This window comes from Paramisgurnus dabryanus, chromosome 3 (assembly GCF_030506205.2).
Source record: "Paramisgurnus dabryanus chromosome 3, PD_genome_1.1, whole genome shotgun sequence".
In the NCBI taxonomy this organism is placed as follows: Eukaryota; Metazoa; Chordata; class Actinopteri; order Cypriniformes; family Cobitidae; genus Paramisgurnus; species Paramisgurnus dabryanus.
Window position 1 is genome coordinate 12689865 of NC_133339.1, and position 24737 is coordinate 12714601.

Below are 24737 nucleotides of genomic sequence, written 5' to 3' on the forward strand. Positions count from 1 at the left end.
AATACTTGCTGCTGATGAAATTTTATTGGACAGACTACATGAGGTTTGATACTCGATCAAATGATGTTGATTTTTAAAAGTCATATAAGCATCCCGCAACCAAATGTGCTGCTACATCATGCAAATTTTTGCAAACCTCCATTTTCCTGAATAAAAACAATTTTTACTTTGAAATTGATGCGCTGTCTTTTTGAAATGACAGTACACTGCAAAAAATTATTTTTAAGAAAACATTTTTTTTTTATTATTTTTGCCTTGTTTTCAGTAAAAATATCTAAAAATTCTTAAATTGAGATGCTTTTTCTTCATGAGCAAAACAACCCAAGAAAATAAGTCTAGTTTTTAGACCAAAAATATCAAAATTATTTGTGCATAAAACAAGCAAATGGGGTAAGCAAAAAAATCTTGAACGTTTTTCTTAAACACTAAATTCAAGAAATATTTGCTTACCCCACTGGCAGATTTGGTTTTATGCACAAAATCACTTAAATTTGATATTTTTGCTTGTGTACATTTTGTTTTTAATAAGTCATGTTTAATCAAACTAGTCAAACTAGTTGTATTTCAAACTAATCAAACTAGTTGTATTTTCTAATTAAACTAACTGGCCTAGTTCTGTTTTAAACTAATCCCTGTTCGGGAAACCACACCAAAGTGTGTTAATATATCAAAGAATGTCAACATTAATTATTTAATCAGATTTACCGTTTGACCTTTTTTAAATTACCGGACCTTTTCTTTTAAAACTATAAATAGATTGAATGAATGCAGGAGTAATTTTTTTACTTTATATAATTTATGTAGATTACTTTAATGAGTTCTTAAAAAAGTAAGTATTAAAATGAATCAATATCAATTTAACTAACTGTGTTATAAATTTGTTTCCAGCTATTTACAACTCATTAAATTATCTAATAATCAAATTTACTATGCCTTATTTATTAACCAGTCCAGTCTATAGTATTAACGTGTCAGCTAGAATGTGTCATTTGGACTTTTGTTTTGGGTTCCTTATATGGACTCTGTGGGGTGGTCTTAAAATTTTAATTTGAGTTTGACTCTCTCTCTCTCTCTCTCTCTCTCTCTCTCTCTCTCTCTCTCTCTCTCTCTCTCTCTCTCTCTCTCTCTCTCTCTCTTAAAGGTGGATATAACAATTCAAAGGGGGAATTCACTTCCAGAAATTCCAAAATGTCACAAATGCTGCAGTGATTTTCACTACCATCAAAGAATTGTAAGCAGGGAACGCAAATATTTATTTGGATAACTTTAAATAAAACGAGACCGTAATATTGCATCCTATTGTTTTCAAAGCCATTTAGATAAGGGTGTTATACGATCTTCCAAACAGCAGGGGCGCTGTCTCGAAAAACCGAGGGGTCTGAGAATGCGGGTCTCTGGGCGGGATTAGTAGCTGCAGGCTCCGAATCGGTGAATCATTCTTTTCACACTCCATTACAGTAGGTGGCGGTATGCACCTTTAAAGTTGGTACGCAACCCGACAATAAACCCACAAAAGAAAGAAGAAGAAAGACAAACCAAGAGAAGAAGAAGAAGAACGTTTAGAATCTCATGAAGGAGTGTTACGAAAGCGGGCATAACTAAAGTCTAATTAAATCATCTTTAATTATTTACTTGGTTTGTCAGCAGGATTTATTAATACGTTAACTGTTAGCAGTGAGGTGAAGTTTTCTTACCCGGACTCACTGTTGTCTCTGGAGCAGGGATCCATTGTCCGGACAGCGTCATAAACATCTCCTGACTCATACCGTTGTGTACTTTGAGGTAATGTCCAGCACGTGTAATACCAATATCATTGTTTGCAGTTTTTTTCATGTATTATGATGAATCGGTATACCTTGAAGAGGACACAAAACATAGAAGTTGTGGACTATTCAGACAACTTTAAAACTAACCGCGAACTGCATCTGTATTAATAATCATTATTTTAGTTATTATTTACCTTAATATTTAGTAACGTTAGGTGAGAGCGGGGCACAAAGTAACGATATTTAGCTTTAGCTCTATCGTTCAAGAAATATTTAAGTTATATTAGTTATTTTTTTTACACAATCAACGTGTGTGTTGATTGTGTAAAAAAAATAACTAATCTCTTCTAGAAATGAACACTTAAAGTTTGTTTGTGGGACCTACCGATATCTTACAATTATATTGAAAGTGAAAGGAGTGCAAACGTTACCCCATATGTGGGGTTCATTGTAACAAACAGAGGGTTTGTTGTAACATCTGCTAGAAAATTTATTTTAACATAACGTTTTAAATAAAATCAAATTCAGTTTATATGCTAAATGTGGATATTGTTTGTATCTATAATATAGATATACACACATTCATCCATCCATAATCCTTCATCTAACCATCCTTGTATTATGCATCGATGAGTATAAATATATTTTTTGAAAGGGCTGCACAATTAAGACACAAAATGATAATTATGAGTTATTTCCCCTGATATTGTATTAACAGTTACCATTTTGATTAATAGTATTGACATTGTTTTTATTTCATTATCATTGTATACCTGGGGCTTAATGGTAACACTGTGTTACAACTAACCCTGCTGTGTACATTTGTTTTCAATCCCAGCTATCAGTTACTAGGAGTTGCTAACATGTTTCAAAGTAATGTTATGTTTTAGGTAACAAGACAGTTATTAAAATAATATAAGGTTGGATTTGGTGACTTACACACCCAACTAAAAAAACATAAGATGAAGAAATTTACTTTCATGCCTCCAAAACACCCTTTGTATAAAATGCATTATTATTTTTATTATTATTATTGTTTAATATCTTAAAGCTACACATTCATGTGTAATTACTTCCACCTACTAATCAAAGAATTCTCGTAAGTGAAGAATCTGCTATTTACAATACATACGGGCAAGTCGCTCGAATGGCTGAATCCATGTTGTGCCTCCATGTTGTGCTCCGCCTTTTGCGCTTTCAGACTACATTAGGGCTGGAACGACGCGTCGACGTAGTCGATTACGTCGATTACGTAATTACGTCGATTTGCCGGAAATGCGTCGATGCGTCGCACTGTTTACATTTTGAAATGAAGGCAGCTTCAGCTCCGACCGAGTGATACAAGTGTTATACCAAACAGACAGAACGCGATCAAAAGTGTGGGAATACTTTAAGCAGAGACCAAATAAAACACATACTGTGTAAAACTGAAATGGCATACCACAGCAGCGCAACACCTGTGTATGATCATCTTAAAAGAAGAAAACCTGGAGCTCTCCGACCTCAAAATGACGAGACGTCAGCGTAAGAATTTAAACTATTACAGTAAGTTTTTATACTTACTCTATAAACAATAGAATCAATACATATTGTGCTCAATACAGCTGCGTTTACATCTTCGTTTAATACGAGCTGCGAGACGCCTGACAGACGCGACATTGCATCGCTTCTGGGCAGTATGTTGAAACAGTAAATAACGAGCAGGACATGTTTTTATATTAAGAAGTTATGAAATAATAAGTAACTGTCACATTGAGAACTGATAGGCATGTGCCCGCGTGCACTGAAAGCCAGCTGGCAGTGCGGAGTTCCCAATGAACTTTTTTGCGAATATGTGCGCAGATATTACAGAAGCTCGTCTTGTAAGGTATTCCTGACATGCGTTTATTTAAAGTAACAGCGGCGTAAACGCTGTTTATAAAATATTAGAAGATCATACTAACTGAACTTGTTTTTTACCCGGAACTTAAGAAAAGTTAAATGTTAAAGTTAAATGAGAATGCAGTACTACTAATAGTAATAATATTAACAGCAATAATATAACCATTACATCTTATATAAGGGTTCATGAATCACAATGAACTTATTTTTACTTCAGTCTGAACTAATGCTGAGTTAATGCATGTACTAATCATAAACTAATGTTTAAAATATTAATATATGCCTATTTTATTGTTTAAGGTGAATAATGCCTCTTTTAAAGTGGCACTGCCACTTTATTTTTCATGTTGAAAATTTTGGTTTGTGTGTTTGTTTAATTAAGAAAATGCTTAAATAAAATGTTAGCGTTAATGGCAGATGTTACATTTATTATTTGTTGGGGAATTATATGTATAAAAAAATCATTAGACTATTCGATTAATCGAAAAAATAATCGATAGATTAATCGGTTGAAAAAATAGTCGATAGTTGCAGCTCTAGACTACATTCATGCTGGCCCCTTCTCAATCTGAAGCTGGAGCCTTCCAAAGTTGCATTTGTAGGTGGCATACGTCATCAAGACTAAAAATACTTTGTTACATGCTTGTGACCGCTAAAAGTAGTGGAATTACAGTAACTTTATAACGCGTTACTCCCATCACCGCTGGGCATATACCCAGAGACTCGAAAACTGCTACAAAGAAAATAACAGTAGAAGGATGTGGCAAGGAATATAGTCGGTTACCAATTACATGAAAGTCGTAAACAAAACTGTGATCAAAGACTCCTCTCTACTGGACAACCTTAACACGTTTTATGCTAGATTCGACCAAAATAACAGAGATATCCCCCTGAAAGCCACCAATAACTCAAATGAGACTGTACTGCAAGTGACGCACTCACAGGTGCTTAAGCTCTAAGGAAGGTGAATCCTCATAAAGCTGTAGGACCTGATGGCGTGGCTCAGAGGGTCCTTAAAGTCTGTGCTGAACAGTTGGTGGAGGTGTATATGGACATCTTTAACACTTCTCCAAGGAACAGTTCCTCGTATTTTTAGCTCATCAACTCTGTGGTTCCAGAAACATAAGACCCTTTTCAGTTTGCCTACCGCTCGAACAGGTTAGTGGATGATGCGGTGGCACTGGCACTTCACTATATCTTACAGCACCTGGACACTCACAATAAATATGTATGATTATTGTTACTGGACTACAGCTCTGCCTTTAACACGATGTGGCCAATAAAGTTGACCGGCAAATGATAGAACTGGGAGTACCAACGTCCACCTGTAATTGGATCAAAGACTTCCTCACAGACAGGCAACAGGTGGTGAAGAAGGGAAAGAAGGTCTCAGCTGAGGTGACAGTGAGTACGGGAGCCCCACAGGGCTGCTGTCTCAGACCTATACTTTTTTCACTATATACATATGACTGTGTCACCAACTCGGACAATAACAACACCGTCAGTAAATATGCAGATGATACAACTATCCTTGGCCTCATCAGAATATGGTTCATAGGGTCACTATCTACGGGGAGGACAATGATCTTGTTCTTAATATTGATAAAACAAATTAACTCATTCTGAACTTTAGGAGGAGACCTCCCCCCTACAGCCTCTAACCATCAAGAGGATTGAAGTTGAACGGACTGACAGCCATAAGTTCCTGGGACTTCATATCTCAGCTAGGCTAAAAGCATCCAGAAATTAGAAATTAAACACCGGTTCTGCATCTCTTTCTCTTGTATTTCTTTTAAAGGTCACTTTCTTTCTGATCCTATTTTTTAAACCATAGTTAGTGTGTAATGTTGCTATAATAGCATAAATAATATCTGTAAAATGATAAAGCTCAAAGTTCAATGCCAGGCAATATATATTCTTTAACAGAATTCACCTTTCAAAGCCTACAGCGAACGGCCGGTTTGCACTACAGTCCTCTACTTCCTGCTTTAATGACGTCAAAGCAATAGTGTTTGACTAAACTCCGCCCACAAGAATTCGTCAGTCGCCAACTAAGCTCAAACTGCTCTGCTAAGCTAAGCTGCTGTCGAATCACAACACACTAAACAAGCATCAAAAGTAAATAAAATATAATAAATGTGTTTTTGTAAACTGGTGGGTCCTGATTCATTTTCAGTGCAGGAAACCCCTGCTGCAATAATATGATGATGTCTGCATCATTTCACTTTGACGTGTGTAACTAACTTTTATTTAAATATGGAAAATATGTAAAATCACCCAGGTCTACACCAAACATTCAAATCTGTAATTAATGTATGAGAAAACAAGTGAATCATTACACCCCTATAACATAGCAGTCAATCTTAGCAAAACGTGAGGATCAAAGTTAGAAATAAGCCCATTATCTGTCATAAATAAAACATTAAAAAGTTTGAAACAGATGGTGAATGTTTTACTGACATTAAATGTTTTAATGTCTCTTTTTCATTTCTAGTTCACACCCATAGAGTGAAAGTGATTGAGACCTTCAGTGAAGCTCCTCCTACAACAATCCACCAATAAATGCTGGATTCAAACACACAGAGAAATCACTCCATGTGTGACAACTGAAATCTTCATGACATAATGTTGATGCTGGTGAAAGAGGAGCTTGAGAAGATGACAGATCCACAACCATGCAAAATAAAGGATGAAGAAACTGAGGAACAAATAGGTTTGTGTCTATTTTTCAATCTTTATTATTGATGGTTGAGGAATAATTATAAAAACATTGAGAAACATGAGGGGAAAATAAACTAAAATCCATGAGATGATAACTTTCTGCATCTATAATAGATTCAGTAGAATTAGATTGAAACATCAGGTAAAGAGTTTTATCCAAAGCAACCTTCAGTGGATTGAATGACTGTGATCTCCATGCAATGCTCTACTGCAGTTAAACCTCGTGTTCACGTCATTATGGAGAGATTTTTCTTTTACCCAAAAATACTAGTTAAAGTTATTGCATCAGACTGAAATTGATTTACTTTGTTTCTAAAGACTAACAATCTCTGTGGCTTTTTGTGATTCCCCACCTTTTTTTAATGGTGGTGTTACTGGTCATAAAAATAACTGGCCTACAAAAAATAGCTTATAACCAGGGCCTGCTATTGATATTGATAATGATAGTGACTCCGTGCCATAGTGTATACCAGGGGTGTCCACTCCTGCTCCTGGAGGGCCGGTGTCTCTGCAGAGTTTTATTCCAACCCTAATCAAACACACCTGATCCAGCTAATCAATGTCTTACTAGGCAGACTAGATACTTTGAGGCAGGTGTGTTGAGGGAAGTTTAAGCTAAACTCTGCAGGACACAGGCCCTCCAGGACCGACTTTGGACACCACTGGTGTATACCATAAAAGCAAACTAACTAGTTAAACATTAAAGTAGACTAGTGTGGTCAACAGGGGTGATTCTAAGATGATCATTTAGGGGCATACAGGTATAATAAAAAAAAAAAATAGTTTGAATACAGTGTAAGGTCCGGCCTATATATGAACAATGGCAGAGCTGTCATTAAATGGGGCGGTCAGGGCTACTTTACAGGGTCCATAGTCAATGAAAGAAAACAATAAAGCCCACCTAAAAATGGCCTAACAATATCCATGGTGATCAACCCTGCAAGTGTTTGTCATATTTTATTTAATATTACCCAAATTATTCTCATATAATACTATTTTCACTAAAAAATCAGATGCATAAGCTCAGATTAATTAGGACTAACTGAAGGAAAACATGTTGGCAAAAAGAATGGACCTGTAGTATTGAAATTGTAGAAATTTTGTTACTCTAACCCCATTAACACAGACCTTTGGTCCCAGAAAATACCCATAAAATTGCCAGACAAGCATCTGTGTGAACACAAACTCATCCCGTTAATCTTCTGGGATCGTTGCCGGAAAGAGGACCTAGTAAGATACGCGGGTAACCCTCTATGTGAACAAGAAGCTGAAAGAATGCCGTAATGGGCGTGTCGTAGTGAGGACGCGCGCGTCATCACCACAAAAGTTATGGTTCAGCTCTTTAAAACGAGAGATAACATGCATATGAAATGTTGCAAACTATATTGATGCAGTTATCAGGAAATGATAAATGAGACGCATAAACAATGACGCACGTGCCGTAGTGAGGACGCGCGTGTCATGGCAACATGAAGTTGGTTTAACTCTTTAAAATGAGGGACTTACAACATACACGATGAGAAATGTCATCAAACTGGACTGAAGCAGATATCAGGTAAGTTAGCTCGTCACTTACTGCATTGAAACTGAGATCATTGAGCAGCATAAAAGAATATCGCGTCACATGCTCATTTGAGCTATAATAAACGAAAAGTCCTGCGCGTCATCCCAATATCGTTCAGCTCCTCAAAATGCGGGTTTTAAATGCATATAAACAATCACGATGAGAAAAGTCTGAAAACTGTATTAAAGCAGAGATCAGGGAGCTCGTCAAATATCCACTCTGAAGCTGAGATCATTCACCAGCATTAGAACGGCGCATCACGCGCTCCTTTATAATCTTATCATAAACAAAAATGCACGTGAGTGGTTTCTGGAGAGAGAAATAATAAATAAAAACAAACTTCAGACGCTGCCTAGAAGAGCGGGCGGGACTTTCAACAGGTCACGTATCTTTCCGGGACCATCAGATGCCGGCTAATCATGGCAGTGTAAATGAGCAAAAAATCTAATTATCCCGGAAAAATCCAGGATGCCTTTTCTGTGTATTTTCCGGAATGTCTGTGTGAAAAGGGCTTAATAGTGATCAAAGACTATTGGCAAAGTGGTTTAATCAGTACAGTGGGGGTTAAAGATGGTTTTCTGATTGGTCAGTTTGAATGTGATGTTGGGTTTAGTCACATGGTCAAGGCAAGGGGATAAAAGAATATGTTTTGGGGGTCTTCTCTCTCTCCTTCCTATTGCACTCATCTTCTTTGGGTTGGTCTCCATGAGCTCTGCTCTTGGATTTTCTATGCTTTTCTTCTTTACCTGAGCTCTGGGGTTCAGGCTGTGTTGTTGTACTTTTACCCAACATGCCCTCTCGACATTTGTAAATTAGCACCTTATAATGCAATCTTAAATCACTTTTAATCAGAAACCATAATCAAGCTTATAAAAACAATCTGTATAAACAAGTTGACAGGAAAATTCATGTACATGTTCTGACTAAGCAGTGTTTACTGCTGTAGTTAATACATTTAAAGTGTTTGTGTAGGGGTTTTTTGGGGAGGACTTGATACTACCAGCTACTAAAGACATTATTAAAGAGCTTCTGTGTGAGGATGCTGCCAAGTAAATTGACGCCGTACCACTCTCTGACAGCACGGTGAGCAGACGTATTGGCGACATGGCTGAGGATATGTCTGCTGAACTGTTGGACCAGGTGTGAGCTAGCGAATTTTTTGCACTGCAGCTAGATGAAAGTACAGATGTCGCTAACGCTGCCGAGTTGCTTGTGTACGTAAGATTAATTTCCCAAGAAATGTTCGTCGAGGAATTACTGTTTTGCAAAGCACTTGAAAGTAGAACCACTGGGAAAGAGATTTTTCAAGTGCTGGACAAATATATTGATTCAAATAGACTTGACTGGTCTCGTTGCGTGGGTGTGTGTTCTGACGGGGCCACGGCTATGACTGGGAAGAACAGTGGGGTGACGGCTGTCATCAAACAGAAGGCCCTGAATGCCGCGTTCACGCACTGGTATGCTCCATCGAGAAGCACTGGTGGCTAAACGGTTAGATGATGAGCTTAATCCGGTACTACAGGACATAACACAAGCAGTAAACTTCATTAAAGCACGCCCCTTGAAACACAGGCTGTTTCCTCTTCTGTGTGAAGAAATGGGAGCCTGTGTTGATAGACTGCTGCTTCACTTAAACGTACGCTGGCTTTCACGGGGGGCAGGTTTGAACCGTGTGTATGAGTTGCGGGGGGAGGTTGCAGAATTACTCTTGTCTGAAAACATCAGTTTGCTGACTGTTTTAAAATGCAGCCTGGATTCTCAAACTTGCATATATGGCTGACATTTTTTGTCATCTGAATGTGCTTAACCAAAGCATGCAAGGGCGTGACACATACATAGTGCATATGCAAGACAAAGTGCGTGCCTTTTCCCTGAAGATTACGCTGTAGTCAAACAAGCTCAAGGAGGGAATAGCAGAAATGTTCCCACTATTACACCAAGAGCTACTGTCATCTGGTGGTGAGATGGACACCATTTCTCCACTGATACAATCCCACCTGGAGCACCTCCAGGGATATTTCAGAGACTATTTCCCTGACCTTGACAGCACCCATCTGATATGGGTAAGAAACCCATTTGCATCTGATGTAGGCTCTTGTCTGGACTTAAAAATCACAGGAGGGGCTGATTGATAGGACTTCTTCATGGGATTAAAAAATGAAATTTGAGGCTCTTTCCCTCTCTAACTACTGGATGTATGTAAGAAAAGACTTTCCCATCCTAGCTGAGAGTGCTCTGAAATGCCTTCTACCTTTTGCAACCACTTATTTTTGCGAGTCTGCCTTTTCAACTTTAAAATTACTTAAAACAAAACACAGAGCACGTCTAAATGTGGAGAGTGACATGCGTGGCCTCCATGTAAGATCTCACCTTGTATGGAGTATAACTGTTCCTGAGAAAGGTGAGGGAACAGCTTAGAACTACACAGGAGGACCTGGTCAATGACCTGAAGAGAACTGGGACCACAGTTCCAAAGGTTACTGTTAGTAAAACAGGGCTACCGTCATGGATTAAAATCCTGCAGCGTGCGCATGGTTCAACTGCTCAAGCCAGCACATGTCCAGGCCAATCTGAAGTTTGCCAAAGACCATCTGGATGATCCAGAGAAGGAATGGGAAAGGGTCATGTGGTCAGATGAGACCAAAATAGAACTCTTCGGTATCAACTCCACTCGCCGTGTTTGGAGGAAGAAGGATGAGTACAATTCCAAGAACACCATCTCAAACGTGAAGCATGGGGGTGGAAACCTCATGCTTCGGGGCTGTTTTTCTGCAAAGGGGACAGGACGACTGCATCGTATTGAGTGGAGTATGGATGGGGCCATGTATCGTGAGTTTTTTGGCAAAAAAAAACCCTCCGTAAGAGTATTGGAGATGGGTCGTGATTCGGTCTTCCAGCATGAGAATGACCCCAAACACACAGCCAGAGCATCTAAGGAGTGGCTCCGTATGAAGCATTTCAAGGTCCTGGAGTGGCCTAGCCAGTCTCCAGACCTGAACCCAATAGAAAATCTACGGAGGGAGCTGAAACTCCGTGTTGCCCTGTAACAGTCCCAAAACCTGAAGGATCTGGAGAAGACCTGAAGGGTTTTGCACAAAGGCAAGATAAAGGATTAAACTGGGATTTTCCAGTTATCCTGGCTGAATTTAGCCCTGACTCAGTTGCATGAAGGGATGCTAAATTAATCTACATTAAATTACTATGGAGATTTTCTTTATGCAGCTAGCCTAACAATTAATTCAATTCAAAGAACTTTATTAATCCCTGCGGGAAATTTCGTTCATGTTACAATTATAAAAATGAAAGAAAAAAGAAATAAAATAAAATAACCATGCCCATCAACCATTTAAAAAATGAATAGATAAGACATAAAAAAAATGAATATACTATACCAATATAAAAAAGGGTAATTTACTTCAATAGTGAATTGTCCCAGCAGTTACAAAGAGGAGTTATACAGCCTAATGGCCACAAGTTTAAAAGATCTTCTAAAAAGCTTACTTTGCAGTAATCAGTCTCTGACTAAATGTACTTCTCTGGTTGGCCAGCACCCTAGTGGGTGAAAGGGATTGTCCAGAATTGAATTTAGTTTTGACAGTTTTGTTTGTACATGGTGGCTATCAACCAACATTTTACACCCCCAGATCTGAAGCCTATATCAAATGAAAATTGTAGCCACATTTGACACGTGTGCAACGCTTCATGACTTTTGAGCTTGTTTAGCCTGTCAAAAATGCAATTCATTTAGTGATACTTTGCGAGGCCGGCACAGACACACCATTTAGCGAAAATTCAAGGTCTTCGCTATTTATCATCACAAAAGGTCTTGAGATTCGACTGATGAAATATAATGTTGATATGGTTAAATCTCTAAGAGCAGTAAGTCACGGCATAAAACATGGTATTTCCTGCTCCCTCTAGGTGGCGCTATTACTGTATCTAAATATTGCTAGGTTTATGTGTTCAGGCCAATACCCTTATTAAACATGTGACATCTGAGGGTTGTAGGACAATGTATGCCTGAATTACAACAGCTTCCTGTTCCATGGCGAAACATTAAACTTTGACAGGTCGCCACCGACACGCCCTTCAACAAAAAGTCAAGATCTTCCCAATTTATCATCGCAAAGTCCTTAAGATGATGATGATGATTAAATCTGTAAGAGCAGTAAATCCCAGTGTAAAACATGGCATTTCCTGCTGCCACTAGGTGGCGCTATGACTATAACTGAAAATTGTCATGTTGATGTGTTCCGGCCAGGACTCTTATCAAATATGTGAAACGTGGGTCAGAATGGACATTGTAAGCCTGAGTTAGAACGAAAACGCCTAAATTTGTCAGACCACAGATACACCCTCCAACGAAAAGTCAAGATCTCCACAATTTAACATTGCAAGGGCCTTTAGATGAGATTGACCAAATATGGTTATGATCTGATAAAATCTCTAGGAGGAGTTTGGTAAAGTACGAAGCCTGGATATGCCAAAATTTGCACAGAAATCACAGTGAAAATTCTAAATAGCGGGGGGGTTTAGAGCTTAGCTCCAAGATACTTTTTTGTAGGTCTTGGGTTGATAGATGATCCTACCAAATTTCTTATCTGTACCTTTTTCCTAGCGGGGGGCTGTTTTCTTGAAATTTTGCAGGTGGTGCTATCGAGTAATTTCTACATGCTCACTTCTGAAGCCTATACCACGTGTACATTTTTGTCACTTCTGACGTGTGTGCTTTGCACCCACGGTGCTCAGGCCCTAAATATGAACTGCGAACAATGAACTATTATAAATATAATGACGTGAAATGGCTGGAGAGGAACTCCCTACATTAAAGCAATAAGCATTGCTGTAGGCTAAAGCTATACTTCACCTCTTATTATGTTTGATTGAAGTTTGCATTTGCTGAAATTTATTTTTGCTTCAAGTTCGCTAATGTTTAGTACTGTTAACTTGAATTCTTCCTTTTTTAAATCATAAAGACCTGGTTTATAACATCAACATCAACCTATTAATTATATTAATGTTGTAGGGGGAGCTGGAACAATATAAGACTTTCCCAAAACATTTTTATAGGTTCAGAAAGAGTGTCTGTTGTAGTTGCTGGGAAAGGATCCAGGTATGAATTTTTGTCAATATCGCACACCCCTAGGCTGCATAAATGTGCAAAGGTAAGCTATTATTAGAGTAAGTTATTTTACACTTTTATGCGCATGCCCAGATACGTGATTGGTCATGTTTCATGCGTTTATGGTTGTATGTAGTGTGGATGAAGATTCTTTTTAAAATGTCGTTTTTAAACGCAAATGCTCTAATGTAAACAGGGCCTTATATTTCACAGGGGACGGCACAAGTCTTACTTAGCTCTCGGTTTCAGAAAAAACATTCTGGGTTTTGGGATCTTCCACCTTCACTATAAATGGCCGGTTATTTTTGAACAAGAACACCACAAGTGTGACTCTGTGCCATAGTGTACAGAATATAAGCAATTTAAAACAAACTTCCTAATTCAACATAAAAGTAGACTAGTGTGATCAACACTGCAAATTTTTGTCAGATTTTATTTAATATTGCCAAAATGTTTCCCAGATAGGGTTGCAAAGGGGTGGAAAGTTTCCAAAAATTGTTTAGAAACTTTCTATTGGAATCTAATCTGAGGAATTTTGGAAATACTCCAAATTGGAAACTTAATGGGAATTATTTTGAAATTTAGGGAAATATATATAACACACAGCACAAGGAAGTTTTACAGACATTTATAGGACATTTGTTATAGGGTTTTGAACACAGCACAAGAGTTAGAACAGAAATTGATAATAGAAATGACATAATGTACTTCACATTAAAGGAGACATATCATGCTAAATCCACTTTCTTAGCTCTTAAATGCATTTTGTTGTATATTTGTAGTGTTTATAAGTACATAAAAGTTGAAATTAGTCTCTTCAGGTGCTTTGTTGATATCTTTATATTCTGTTTTGGTCATATTTTCCAACCTGTTCTGATTTTTCTATTATCTATTACGTTTTTTGAACAATTACATCACAGTATTTGCAGCGGAACTGTCAAATAAGGACATCGACTCCCAGGCCAAAACTACGAGCAATCCGCCATTTTCAATTTCTCGCTGCGATATTGTAGTCCAAGCTCAAGGATGCAGAAGTTACGAGAGAGTAAATCAAAATGTTCGGTTGTTGAACCTGTGCCTGGTTGAGTTTTATTTTTCACAGAAATGTCATTTTTTAGTGCGCGAAGCACTTCAAGGATAACTATTTCACCAACCTCCACCAGTATAAAGAAGGATTTGCCGATAGACTTCGTCTGATTGAGAGGTCAATTACTTCTATCTTTGGAGATGACGAGCAGAGCACTTCGGTAAGCTGTAAATAACTTTAAAAACAGTAAAGTACACGGTGGTCATGGTTTAGCAGTGCTGTTTCTCAATCCGAAGGCTGTCGCATTTGGTCATCAACCCGGGATTAAGTTATAGCATATTACAACAACTTACAATTAACTAAGAATGATTGTCAACTATATAATTGTTAATATTCTGAAATAAGACAGCCGGCATTAACACACCATTGCGATACCTCCATATGAAGATGTTGTTCTGCAGGTTCGTCGTCTTCATTTTCATCTCGCTCCATTTGCGACTCTGGCGCGAACATATAAGGTTGGATGGACAAGTCTTCCGTTGTTGACATTTTGTGAATAACGAGTAAATAAAAAGTTTCTGTGTCGCTAGATAATCGTATCTCTGCTATAAAACTACAAAAATGGCCGAACGGGGTGGAGTTTAACCGAGTGTCACCTCTGCAACCTGGAGAGGGGGCAGGGTATGACGTGCATTTAAAAAGACAGCACCAAAACGAGTTGCTCTCAGATGCACATCAGAAAAGGGGTAGAAAGGGGGCCTGTGGAGCTATAATAATGAGGAATTCAGACCCAAGCATTGCAGTTTCGCTTTACATAGACCACAAATAGATGATTTATATGTAAAAAAAAAACAGATTTAAAAGCATGATATGTCTGCTTTAAAAATAACATGGATACATGACAATCTCAAATGTGTTTTGTTACTCTGGTTTATCAATATGAACTATTTACTGTCTTTATTTTAGATATGATTGAAGTGAAAGAGGAGAGTCAAGCTGAAGTGGATGAGAAACATCAGATTGTAAAAATAAACCATAATGTTTCAAAGAAAGAAACTCTGAAGACAGAAGACATAAAGTGTGAAAATAGTTTCAGTGAAGATGAACGCCCTGCAGATCACAAGAGGACTCACAGTGAAGAGAAACCTTTCACATGTCAACAGTGTGGAAAGAGTTTCAGAACAAAAGATAACCTTAGATCACACATGAGGACTCACAGTAAAGAGAAACCTTTCACATGTCAACAGTGTGGAAAGAGTTTCAGAACAAAAGCTCACCTTAAAGAACACAAGAGGACTCACAGTGAGAAGAAAACTTTCACATGTCAACAGTGTGGAAAGAGTTTCAGAACAAAAGCTCACCTTAAAGCACACATGAGGACTCACAGTGAGGAGAAACCTTTCACATGTCAACAGTGTGGAAAGAGTTTCAGAAGAAAAGATAACCTTAAAACACACATGAGTAATCACAGTGAGGAGAAACCTTTCACATGTGAACAGTGTGGAAAGAGTTTCAGAACAAAAGTTAGCCTTAACTCACATGTAAGGATTCACACCGGAGAAAAAACACACGCATGCCATCACTGTGAAAAGAGTTTTAAAACTGTCGGTGACCTTAACAAACATTTGAGGATTCACACTGGCGAGAAACCACACGCATGCCATCACTGTGAAAAGTGTTTTACAACTGTCGGTGAGCGTAACAAACATTTGAGGATTCACACTGGAGAGAAACCATACGCATGCCATCACTGTGAAAAGAGTTTTACAACTGCCAGTGCCCTTAAGAAGCATTTGAGGATTCACACTGGAGAGAAACCTTACACTTGTCAACTATGCAGAAAGAGTTTCACCTTTAACTCAGGCCTTTTCCAGCACATGAAAACTCACAGTGGGGAAAAGCTACACGCATGCCATCACTGTGACAAGAGTTTCCTAGATAAAGTTAAACTTAAGATACACATGAGAATTCACACTGGAGAGAAACCATTTACATGTCATCTGTGTGGAAAGAGTTTCACAATAAAAACTACCCTTAACGTACACATGAGGATTCACACCGGAGAGAAACCACATCCGTGCCATCACTGTGAAAAGAGTTTTATAACTGCATGTAACCTAAAAAAACATTTGAGAATTCACACTGGAGAGAAACCTTACACTTGTCATCTGTGTGGAAAGAGTTTCGTTACAAATCCCAACCTTAAAATACACATGAGGATTCACACCGGAGAGAAACCACATCCGTGCCATCAGTGTGGAAAGAGTTTTACAACTGCAGGTAAACTTAAGACTCACATGAGAAGTCACACTGGAGAGAAGCCTTACATATGCTCTCAGTGTGGAAAGAGTTTTTCTGCTGAAAGTAACTTTAAGATTCATGCAAGAATTCACACTGGAGAGAGAGCGTTCACTTGCCATGAGTGTGAAAAATGTTTCAGAAGTAAGAGTAACCTTATAACACACATGAAAATTCACAAAGGAGAGAAACCTCACGTGTGTTTTCAGTGTGGAAAGTGTTTCAGTATGGAGTGTCAACTTAAGAAACACATGATAACTCACACTGGAGAGAAACCTTACATATGTCCTCACTGTGAAAAGAGTTTTACAAGTGAAGGCACTCTTAGATCACACATGACAGTTCACACAGAAGAAAAAACTTTCACATGTCATCACTGTGGAAAGGGGTTTACAGTAAGACGTGACCTTAATGATCATGTGAGAATTCACACCGGAGAGAAACCATACGTGTGTCAACAGTGTGGAAAGAGTTTCAGGACAAAACCAAACCTTAATGCACATTTGATCACTCACACTAAAGAGAAACCGTTCACATGCCATGAGTGTGAAAAGAGTTTCAAAACAAAAGCTAACCTTAAAAAACATGCAAGATTTCACAATCAGTAGAAAACATTCATGTGTCAACAGTGTGGATATGGCATCAAAGTTTAGAAATCAGCTGAGGTCTTATTAATAAAACTGTCTGGAGGATCCTTACTCAAAGTCTACATGCATACAAAAGCCAAAAATGGTGTATGGCAAAAAAGATTGAGACCGTTTCTCATTTTGTGTTCTTGTGAAACATCATCAGTTGCGGCCCAAGAACTGTTCCAATTCCAAGTTCACATCAAGTCAAGTTCACATAACATGTCAGGATGTGTTCTTGATCCGCTGATTTTATCGAGAATGCATCAGCAGGTGACTTGTGTGGACTTACGACAGAAAAGTTTCCCAGAATGCATTTCACGTCAACGGCAGTGGAGCTTAAAGTCTGCACAATATTTGAAATATTACTCTTTTTGTGTCATAAAATGTAGCCGTTTAGTTGAGAATATAGACGAATAAACTTCAAATCTGTGGTCAGTTAGTAAAGATAGCGCCTATATTAAATTTTGGGTATTTGAGTTCAAGTTGATCTGCGGGCAGTCAGCGCCGTGTACAACGCCCAGAGCAACCTCATCTCTGCAAGTCCTTCTGAAATTTGCAGCTGTCTCAGTGCAGCTGCTCTGCCCTTCAGTCTCATCAATTAATTTTTCTTTATTATTCATTTGAAGTCTGTTACTTGTTATTATCATAAAATGAGAGTCTATGGGGATAGACTCTCTTATGGAGCGAGCCAGTTGATGTTAAGCTGGGTACACACCAAAAGATAATCGGGCTGATTTGGGGCCGACCCCCCCCAACAAAATATCATATTATGTTTGGAGCGATTTGGTTCGATAATAAGTATCTCTGTCTTATTGGAGTTTAGCATAAGGAAGTTATGTGCAATCCAGTCCCTAATATCGCTAATGCAGTCTGTTAGCTTAGAAAACTGGTGGGTTTTGCTAGATGTGATGAGATGTAAAGCTGGATATAATACACAAAGCAGTGAAAACTTATGTTATGTTTCCTGATAATGTCTCATAGAGGTAACATATATAACGAGAATAGGATAGGACCTAAAACGGAACCCTGTGGTACGTCGTATTTAACCAGGGATTGAAATGACTCTTCCTCATTTACATAAACAAAGACCACTGATACCAACATAGTTTTCTAGTCTTTTAAAGTAGGATTGTGTGATCTATTGTGTCAAAGGATGCCCTAAGGTCTAGTAATATAAGGATTAAGATTTCAACACGATTGGATGTTAAAAGGAGGTAATTTGTAACTCTAAGCAGTGCTGTCTCTGTGCTATGGTGGGGCCTGAATTCTGATTGGAACTTTTCATACGTACCATTATTCACTAAGAATGTGCATAGCTGGCTTGTCACTGCTTTTTCTAATACCTTAGAAAGAAAAGGGAGATTTGAGATTGGTCTAAAGTTATTAAGATCTCCCTGGTCAAGGTGTGGTTGTTTAATGAGTGGTCTAATAAATGCTAGTTTGAAAGCTGTCTAGCGATGAGTTAAAGATATTTAGTACTGAGTCTGACACTACAGGGAATACCTCTTTTTAAGTAGTTTTGTGTGAACGGGGTCTAATTTACAGGATGATGATTTGGATGATGTTACTAATTTAGATAGCTCTACTATTGTATAAGGTTTAAATGACTCAAGATGTTTGTATGGTAATCTAGTATCAAATGTACTATTGGGTAGAGAAGTGGCTGTTTCCGTAGCTTCGATGTTTTCCCTAATAACAGTAATTTTCTTAGTAAAGACGTTCATGAAGTAGTTACTATTGTGTTGGAGTTTGCTATTGGTTTCTGTTTGTTCTTTGTTTCTAGTCAGTTTTGAAACTTTGCTAAACGAGGGTTGTTATGATTTTCTTTAATAAGCTTGCTGAGATAGGTAGAGACAATGCAAGCATTAGCCAGCACTTTAAGTTTGCATCTAATGTCATGACGCTCTGGCTCCCGGTATACATTCGACTATGGTGGCTGGTGTCTCAATCTTCATGTTGTTGAGAATAGAATCACCAATAACCAGGGCACTTTTAACAGACATCTCAGCAGGTGTATTGCTGAGGGAGGAGAATCTGTTAGAAATGACTACAGGAGCGTGAGCTGGTGGGCCCCGGGTACGACTCTGCCGCCTGACAGTCACCCAGTTAGTCTGCCGCCTTGACTCTGATGTCAGAACCGAGCCATGTGTATTACACTTAACACTAGAGGCGTAACCTTGTTTGTAACCTTAACATTAGCGGTCTTACTGTCCTCAACTAGCGTTCGGATGCGCGCTTCTAGTTCTGCAACCTTCTCAGTCAGCCTTACTACTTCAATACACTTAGTGCATGTAAACCCCTCTGTGCTAACGGGCAGAAGCTAAACTGTACATGTGGCAAGTAGTGCAGGTTACAATAAGAAGCGGAGTCTTACTGCTTTCATGCTGGGCAATGGGGTCTCCGTTCATCCGAATGCGGTCCGTAAAGGCAGATTTCATGGATTAAAGTTTTCCGTCGCTAGACGGATTTCCGTCAATTGAAAAATTATTAAATTCACTTTTCATAAAGACGAGTCGTGTATTCACCTTTTTAAGTGGGATGTGATCAAAGCCTGGAGTGGAGCCAAATCACGTTCCTCTCTCCACTGTAAGCGTTCTGTAACCACCACGCACCGGATCCACTCCGGGTTTTCTGGCTGTATCACGTTAAGCTGAGGGATAACTTTATTTCAGCTAGCATGGACAAACTTATAATGCAGGAAGGCTCCGATGTTTTGGAGATCGATAAAGGTGTAAAAGACCTGGAGATTGACTTAGCGAAATGATGAAGATTGGCAAGGCTTTCAGTTCGTGGGCTAAGAAAACCAAAAAGCCAGGTAACTTGCGTGTCTTTGCACAGTATGACTAGGGGTGCTGTATTTTGGGGGTAAATGATTTCCCCCGTACGTGATCACCCGCGTCCCGTTTTTGACTGCTGATCTAACCAGTGGCTGATACAACATGTTTGTTAAACTCGTGGGTAAACTTCATGTGGCGCCACAAGAACCAGGAGGCAGATGACATCCAAATCCCGTGAGAGCGATTCGAGGAATCATAAGAGGAGACTGCTTCCGAAATGCTCTCGCGGGACTTTGATGTCAACCACATGTCGGTTCTTGCAGTTGCATTTGCGTGTGGTCACAAAAACTTAACATTTGTACACATATTTAAGCACCACAGTTTAAAAACAAGTGATTTAAGCCATTCAAAGTCAAACAACAGTGCAAAATGCGGCCGCTGTTTCTGTGTCAGATGGGCACGCAAAGTCGCGCATTCGCTTCTCATTGTGTGAGTATTTTTGCCGCTTTATTGGCCTTAAATAAACATATGCGTCAAAAATCCAGTCTTTGCAAATATCCTCATATAAACACGGCCATTTAGGTCTTAGGAGAAAGTAAACAGCAGAAACATTGCGCACAAAATAGCACATCAGCGCTGCCTCTATTGTAACATAATAATTTGTTGATAAAGGTACAGTCATTCATTGTACATCTTTCACTATGGTTACAGACATCCTGTGGGTATTGTACACGAGTTTGACTCGAGTTACTCGTTTAGGATTTATATTCATACATAACGTTACTGTATAAGAGCTGTGACTGTAAGCTGTTTTGTGAACAGAACAGACCCTGGATTATTTGTTTGTGTACTGAATAATATGATATGAAAAAGTTGTATTTGTTTACATTAGTAAATGCATTATATAACATGAACAAACAATGAAAATATAGAGTATATAAGCATTCTTGTTTATGTCATTACAGTAATTGACGGTAGTTCATGGTGCATTCACTAATGTTAACAGTTTCAACTTTGATTTAAAAAAAATATTAGTTAATGCTCAAATTAATACATTTACAATTAATTAATTAATAATTAATAAAAGATTCATTAAAGGTGGTGATATTCATGTTTTCTTTTTATATAGTGAGTTATTTAGCTGTTTCGCCTTAATCTGAAATTCCCTGTAAACTACAGCTACCTATATACTACAGGAGACTTTAATATGGAATTAATGGCAAAAAAATCTCCCCTTAAAATGTTATTGGTCTCGCCTACATAAAGTGTAAGTTAAAGGAATATGACTTGGCCTGAAAAAAATTTCAGTCAGAAGAATTTTTTTCACTTTAATCCCTGAGATTTACAGTAAGCAGACATAAGCAAATGCTAACTTGAGCCGGCACCGTTTATAGTCTCTGTTATAGTCTCTCTCTCTCTCTCTCTCTCGCGTCTCTCTATTGCGTCTCTCTACACTTGTCTCCACAACACATGCACATTAAGGCTTTCTGCCTTTGTGACAACCAGAGATTTAAAAAAGCAGTCCAGTGTATTTAATGACATTTCTTTATGCCCGTTGTTTGCCATGTTTGTTTACTGTGAAGTCACGTTTGGACCCGAGAAACATTGCAAGATTTTGTGTGATTTCCTGTGTTCACAGTCGAGCGTCTGCCGTCTGGTTGCAAATCTGTCCGTGTGTGGTGTGCTGTCTTTGACACATCATTGCACACCACACACTATAGGAGCAAAACGGTTAAATCTAGGATTTTTATCCTCATGTTTGTGGTCTATCACATTTTTTAAATCTTATGATGTAAAATATCTTTTGGTGTGTACCCAGCATTAAATCACTTCCGTATTGCCCCTCAAAATGGTTGTGTTGCTTGAACCACATTCAAGCAAGGTTTTTGCATTTTATATATTTCTTTTTTAACAAAAATAAATTAAAGGGGACATTTCACAAGAGTTTAAGATGTCAAATAAATCTTTGGTGTCCCCAGAGTGCGTATGTAAAGTTCTAGCTCGTAATACCATATGAATAATTTATTATAGCATGTGTAGGATTGAAATACGAATTTAGGAATTTAGTTGTAGAATTTGTAAGAATTTAGTACTCTGTCACAACTTTTCACAACCCCCATTTACGTCGTGTACCATCTGCATTCCTGTGCTTACTGATACTGAACCAAGAGTATTGGCAGAGCTCTTTATTCAGCACATTGGGGGTTAAAGGTGGTCTTCTGATTGGTCAGTTTGAATGTATGATGTTAGGTTTAGTCGCATGGTCAAGGCAAGGGCATAAAAGAATATGTTTGGTGGGTCTGCTCTCTCTTATTCCTCTTCTTATTTTTTGGGTTGGTCTCCATGAGCTCTGGGGTTCAGGCCATTAGGCCTAGATTCCAGTTCTCAGTGGTGATTCTCTTTTTTCTAAACTTTATTTATTTCTCTGTTCTCTATACTATCAGGTAATATCTCACATACAATGGAAACAGTTAATTGTATGTATTATTTACCATTTCATGCATTTATAATGTAACCATTTCAATTGTAACTTAAGTCAGTACTGCTATTAAACTTTTTAATTTATAAATCTGTTCTCTAGTTTTGATGTTAATACTTAAACGCTACATATTGCAATACAATATATTTATATTCTAGCAATGCTCTCCCACATATTTTGCTATCATAACTGCACTTATTTCCATCATTGGTATTAGTTGCAGAAGGGTGATAAATGAGAAGAAATACAGTTTTACACCATCTTGCTGTTAACATTTCTCTGTCATTTCAGCCTTCCTACAGACTGAACCACTGTAATGAATCCACCCTTACACAGGTTAAAATGCCACTTTGTAGGTTTGAGCAAAATTGTGCGGTTTTTGTTGTGCAAATAAACTGATCTCTGCACTAAATGGCAGTGGCATGGGTGGGTAGTGCAGATTATGGGTTGGTATTATTATAATAAGATCCCCTTCTGACATCACAAGGGGAGACACATTTCAGTTACTTATCTTTTCACATGCATGGAGAGAATGGTTTACCAAAACTACGTAGTACTTTCCTTTCTGAGGTCTTTGTGCACGTCCACTTCCGGTGGATCGTAATGCCAGTTCGGCTGGTCCAGATTGAACAGAAAAGTTGTTGAGAGGTACGTAAAGGAATGATGGTGTTGTAGAATTGCAGTTACGTAAAAGAACAGATAATTTGTTGCAAAATGTAACGTAGTAAAAGTCAAAAGTATGCATTATAGATTCTACTTCCGTAAAGTACAAATACGTGGAAAATTTACTTAAATACAGTAACAAAGTATTTCCACTTCGTTAACTTACATTCCACCACTGCCTAACAGGATTTTAGATACCTAACCTAACTGTGCCTGAAGTGGGACATGCACAAAGTTGACAAGTCCTGCCCAGGAAACCCGGAAGCGTGATAATCCCCTATTCGAAAGCATTATGTTTGCATAACAAGCTGTCTGATCTCACTGTACTTTGATGTCATATGAAAAGCGCTTGGTGCAAGCGATGCATGCAATTAAACACGCTTATTGACACGCGTCTTGATACAATGGGTATGGTTTTCTAACAAAGTTAGCATCCGGAGCAAAAAAAATGAAAAACGCATGCCTGCATGATCGTATCACTGTATTATTTACTGCCATGCGAGTCAGAAATTAAAAGCTTGTCAGGCCGCATGATGCTCACGTGCCGCGCCAAGAGGAAGACAATTATGCTGCAAGAGTTTTTTTTAAGTACACTTAACTTGCCTGTTAAATGCATCTTTGCAACTTTTTTCAAATTCATAGTTTATTACCATTAATTCTCATATATTCCTGTTAATTCCCATGGAAAGTTGCCAGCCTTGAAAATTCCTGGAATTTTGCAACACTATTCACAGATAATGATATTTTTACTACAATATTGAGGTGCATGAGCTCAGATTAATTAGGCCTATGATTAATTACTTCAAAAAAGAAATACAAAACCAGTCCTAACTGAAAGAAAACAAGTTGACAAAAAGATAGAATCCAATGTTTGGTGATATTGGAAACACCACAAATGTTATTTGGTTTTGAACACAGAGCAAGAGCAGAAATTAACAATAGAAATGACATAATGTACTTCACATTAAAAATAACATGGATATATGGCATCTCAAATGTGTTTTGTCACTCTGGTTTATCAATTTGAACTATTTTCTGTCTTTATTTTAGATATGATGGAAGTGAAAGAGGAGAATCAAGCTGAAGTGGATGAGAAACATCAGATTGTAAAAATAAACCATAATGTTTCACAGAAAGAAACTCTGAAGACAGAAGACATAAAGTGTGAAAATAGTTTCAGTGAAGATGAACGCCCTGCAGATCACAAGAGGACTCACAGTGAAAAGAAATCTTACACATGTCAACAGTGTGGAAAGAGTTTCAAAGTTGAATCTACCCTTAAGATACACACAAGAATTCACACTGGAGAGAAACCTTACACATGTCAGCTATGCCGAAAGAGTTTCACCTTTCAATCAGGCCTTATACAGCACGTGAAAACTCACAGTGGGGAAAAGCCACACGCATGCCAGTATTGTGACAAGAGTTTTACAACTGCAGGTACACTTAAGATACATTTGAGAATTCACACTGGAGAGAAACCTTACACGTGTCAACAGTGTGGAAAGAGTTTCTCATTTATACCGAGCCTTAAGATGCATGCAAGAATTCACACTGGAGAGAAACCGTTCACATGCCATGAGTGTAAAAAATGTTTCGGAAGTAAAAGTAACCTTGCAACACACATGAAAATTCACAATGGAGAGAAACCTCACGTGTGTCTTCAGTGTGGAAAGAGTTTCAGTTTGGAGCATCACCTTAAGAGACACATGATGATTCACAGTGAAAAGAAACCTCATGCATGTCCTCAGTGTGAAAAGAGTTTCATAGAGAAACGTGGACTTGAGACTCACATGAGAAGTCACACTAG

The 24737-nt window shown here is 38.2% G+C and overlaps 1 protein-coding gene across 1 annotated transcript; it reads left to right on the forward strand.

Annotated features, from left to right (window-relative positions):
- The first annotated feature begins 1531 nt into the window (after positions 1-1531).
- LOC135768950 (uncharacterized) lies at positions 1532-22354 on the forward strand. Its single transcript, XM_065278315.2, has 3 exons — positions 1532-1782; positions 6142-6360; positions 15048-22354. Exons 2-3 carry the CDS (start codon positions 6273-6275, stop codon positions 16985-16987), a joined length of 2028 nt encoding a protein of 675 aa, XP_065134387.1. The 5' UTR covers positions 1532-1782; positions 6142-6272; the 3' UTR covers positions 16988-22354.
- Positions 22355-24737: the final 2383 nt, after the last annotated feature.

Coding starts and splice junctions, on each gene's coding strand:
- LOC135768950 (XM_065278315.2), top strand. CDS start 6,273: ATGTTGATGCTGGTGAAAGAGGAGCTTGAGAAGATGACAGATCCACAA. Junction 6,361..15,047: donor AGAAACTGAGGAACAAATAG/GTTTGTGTCTAT, acceptor TCTTTATTTTAG/ATATGATTGAAGTGAAAGAG.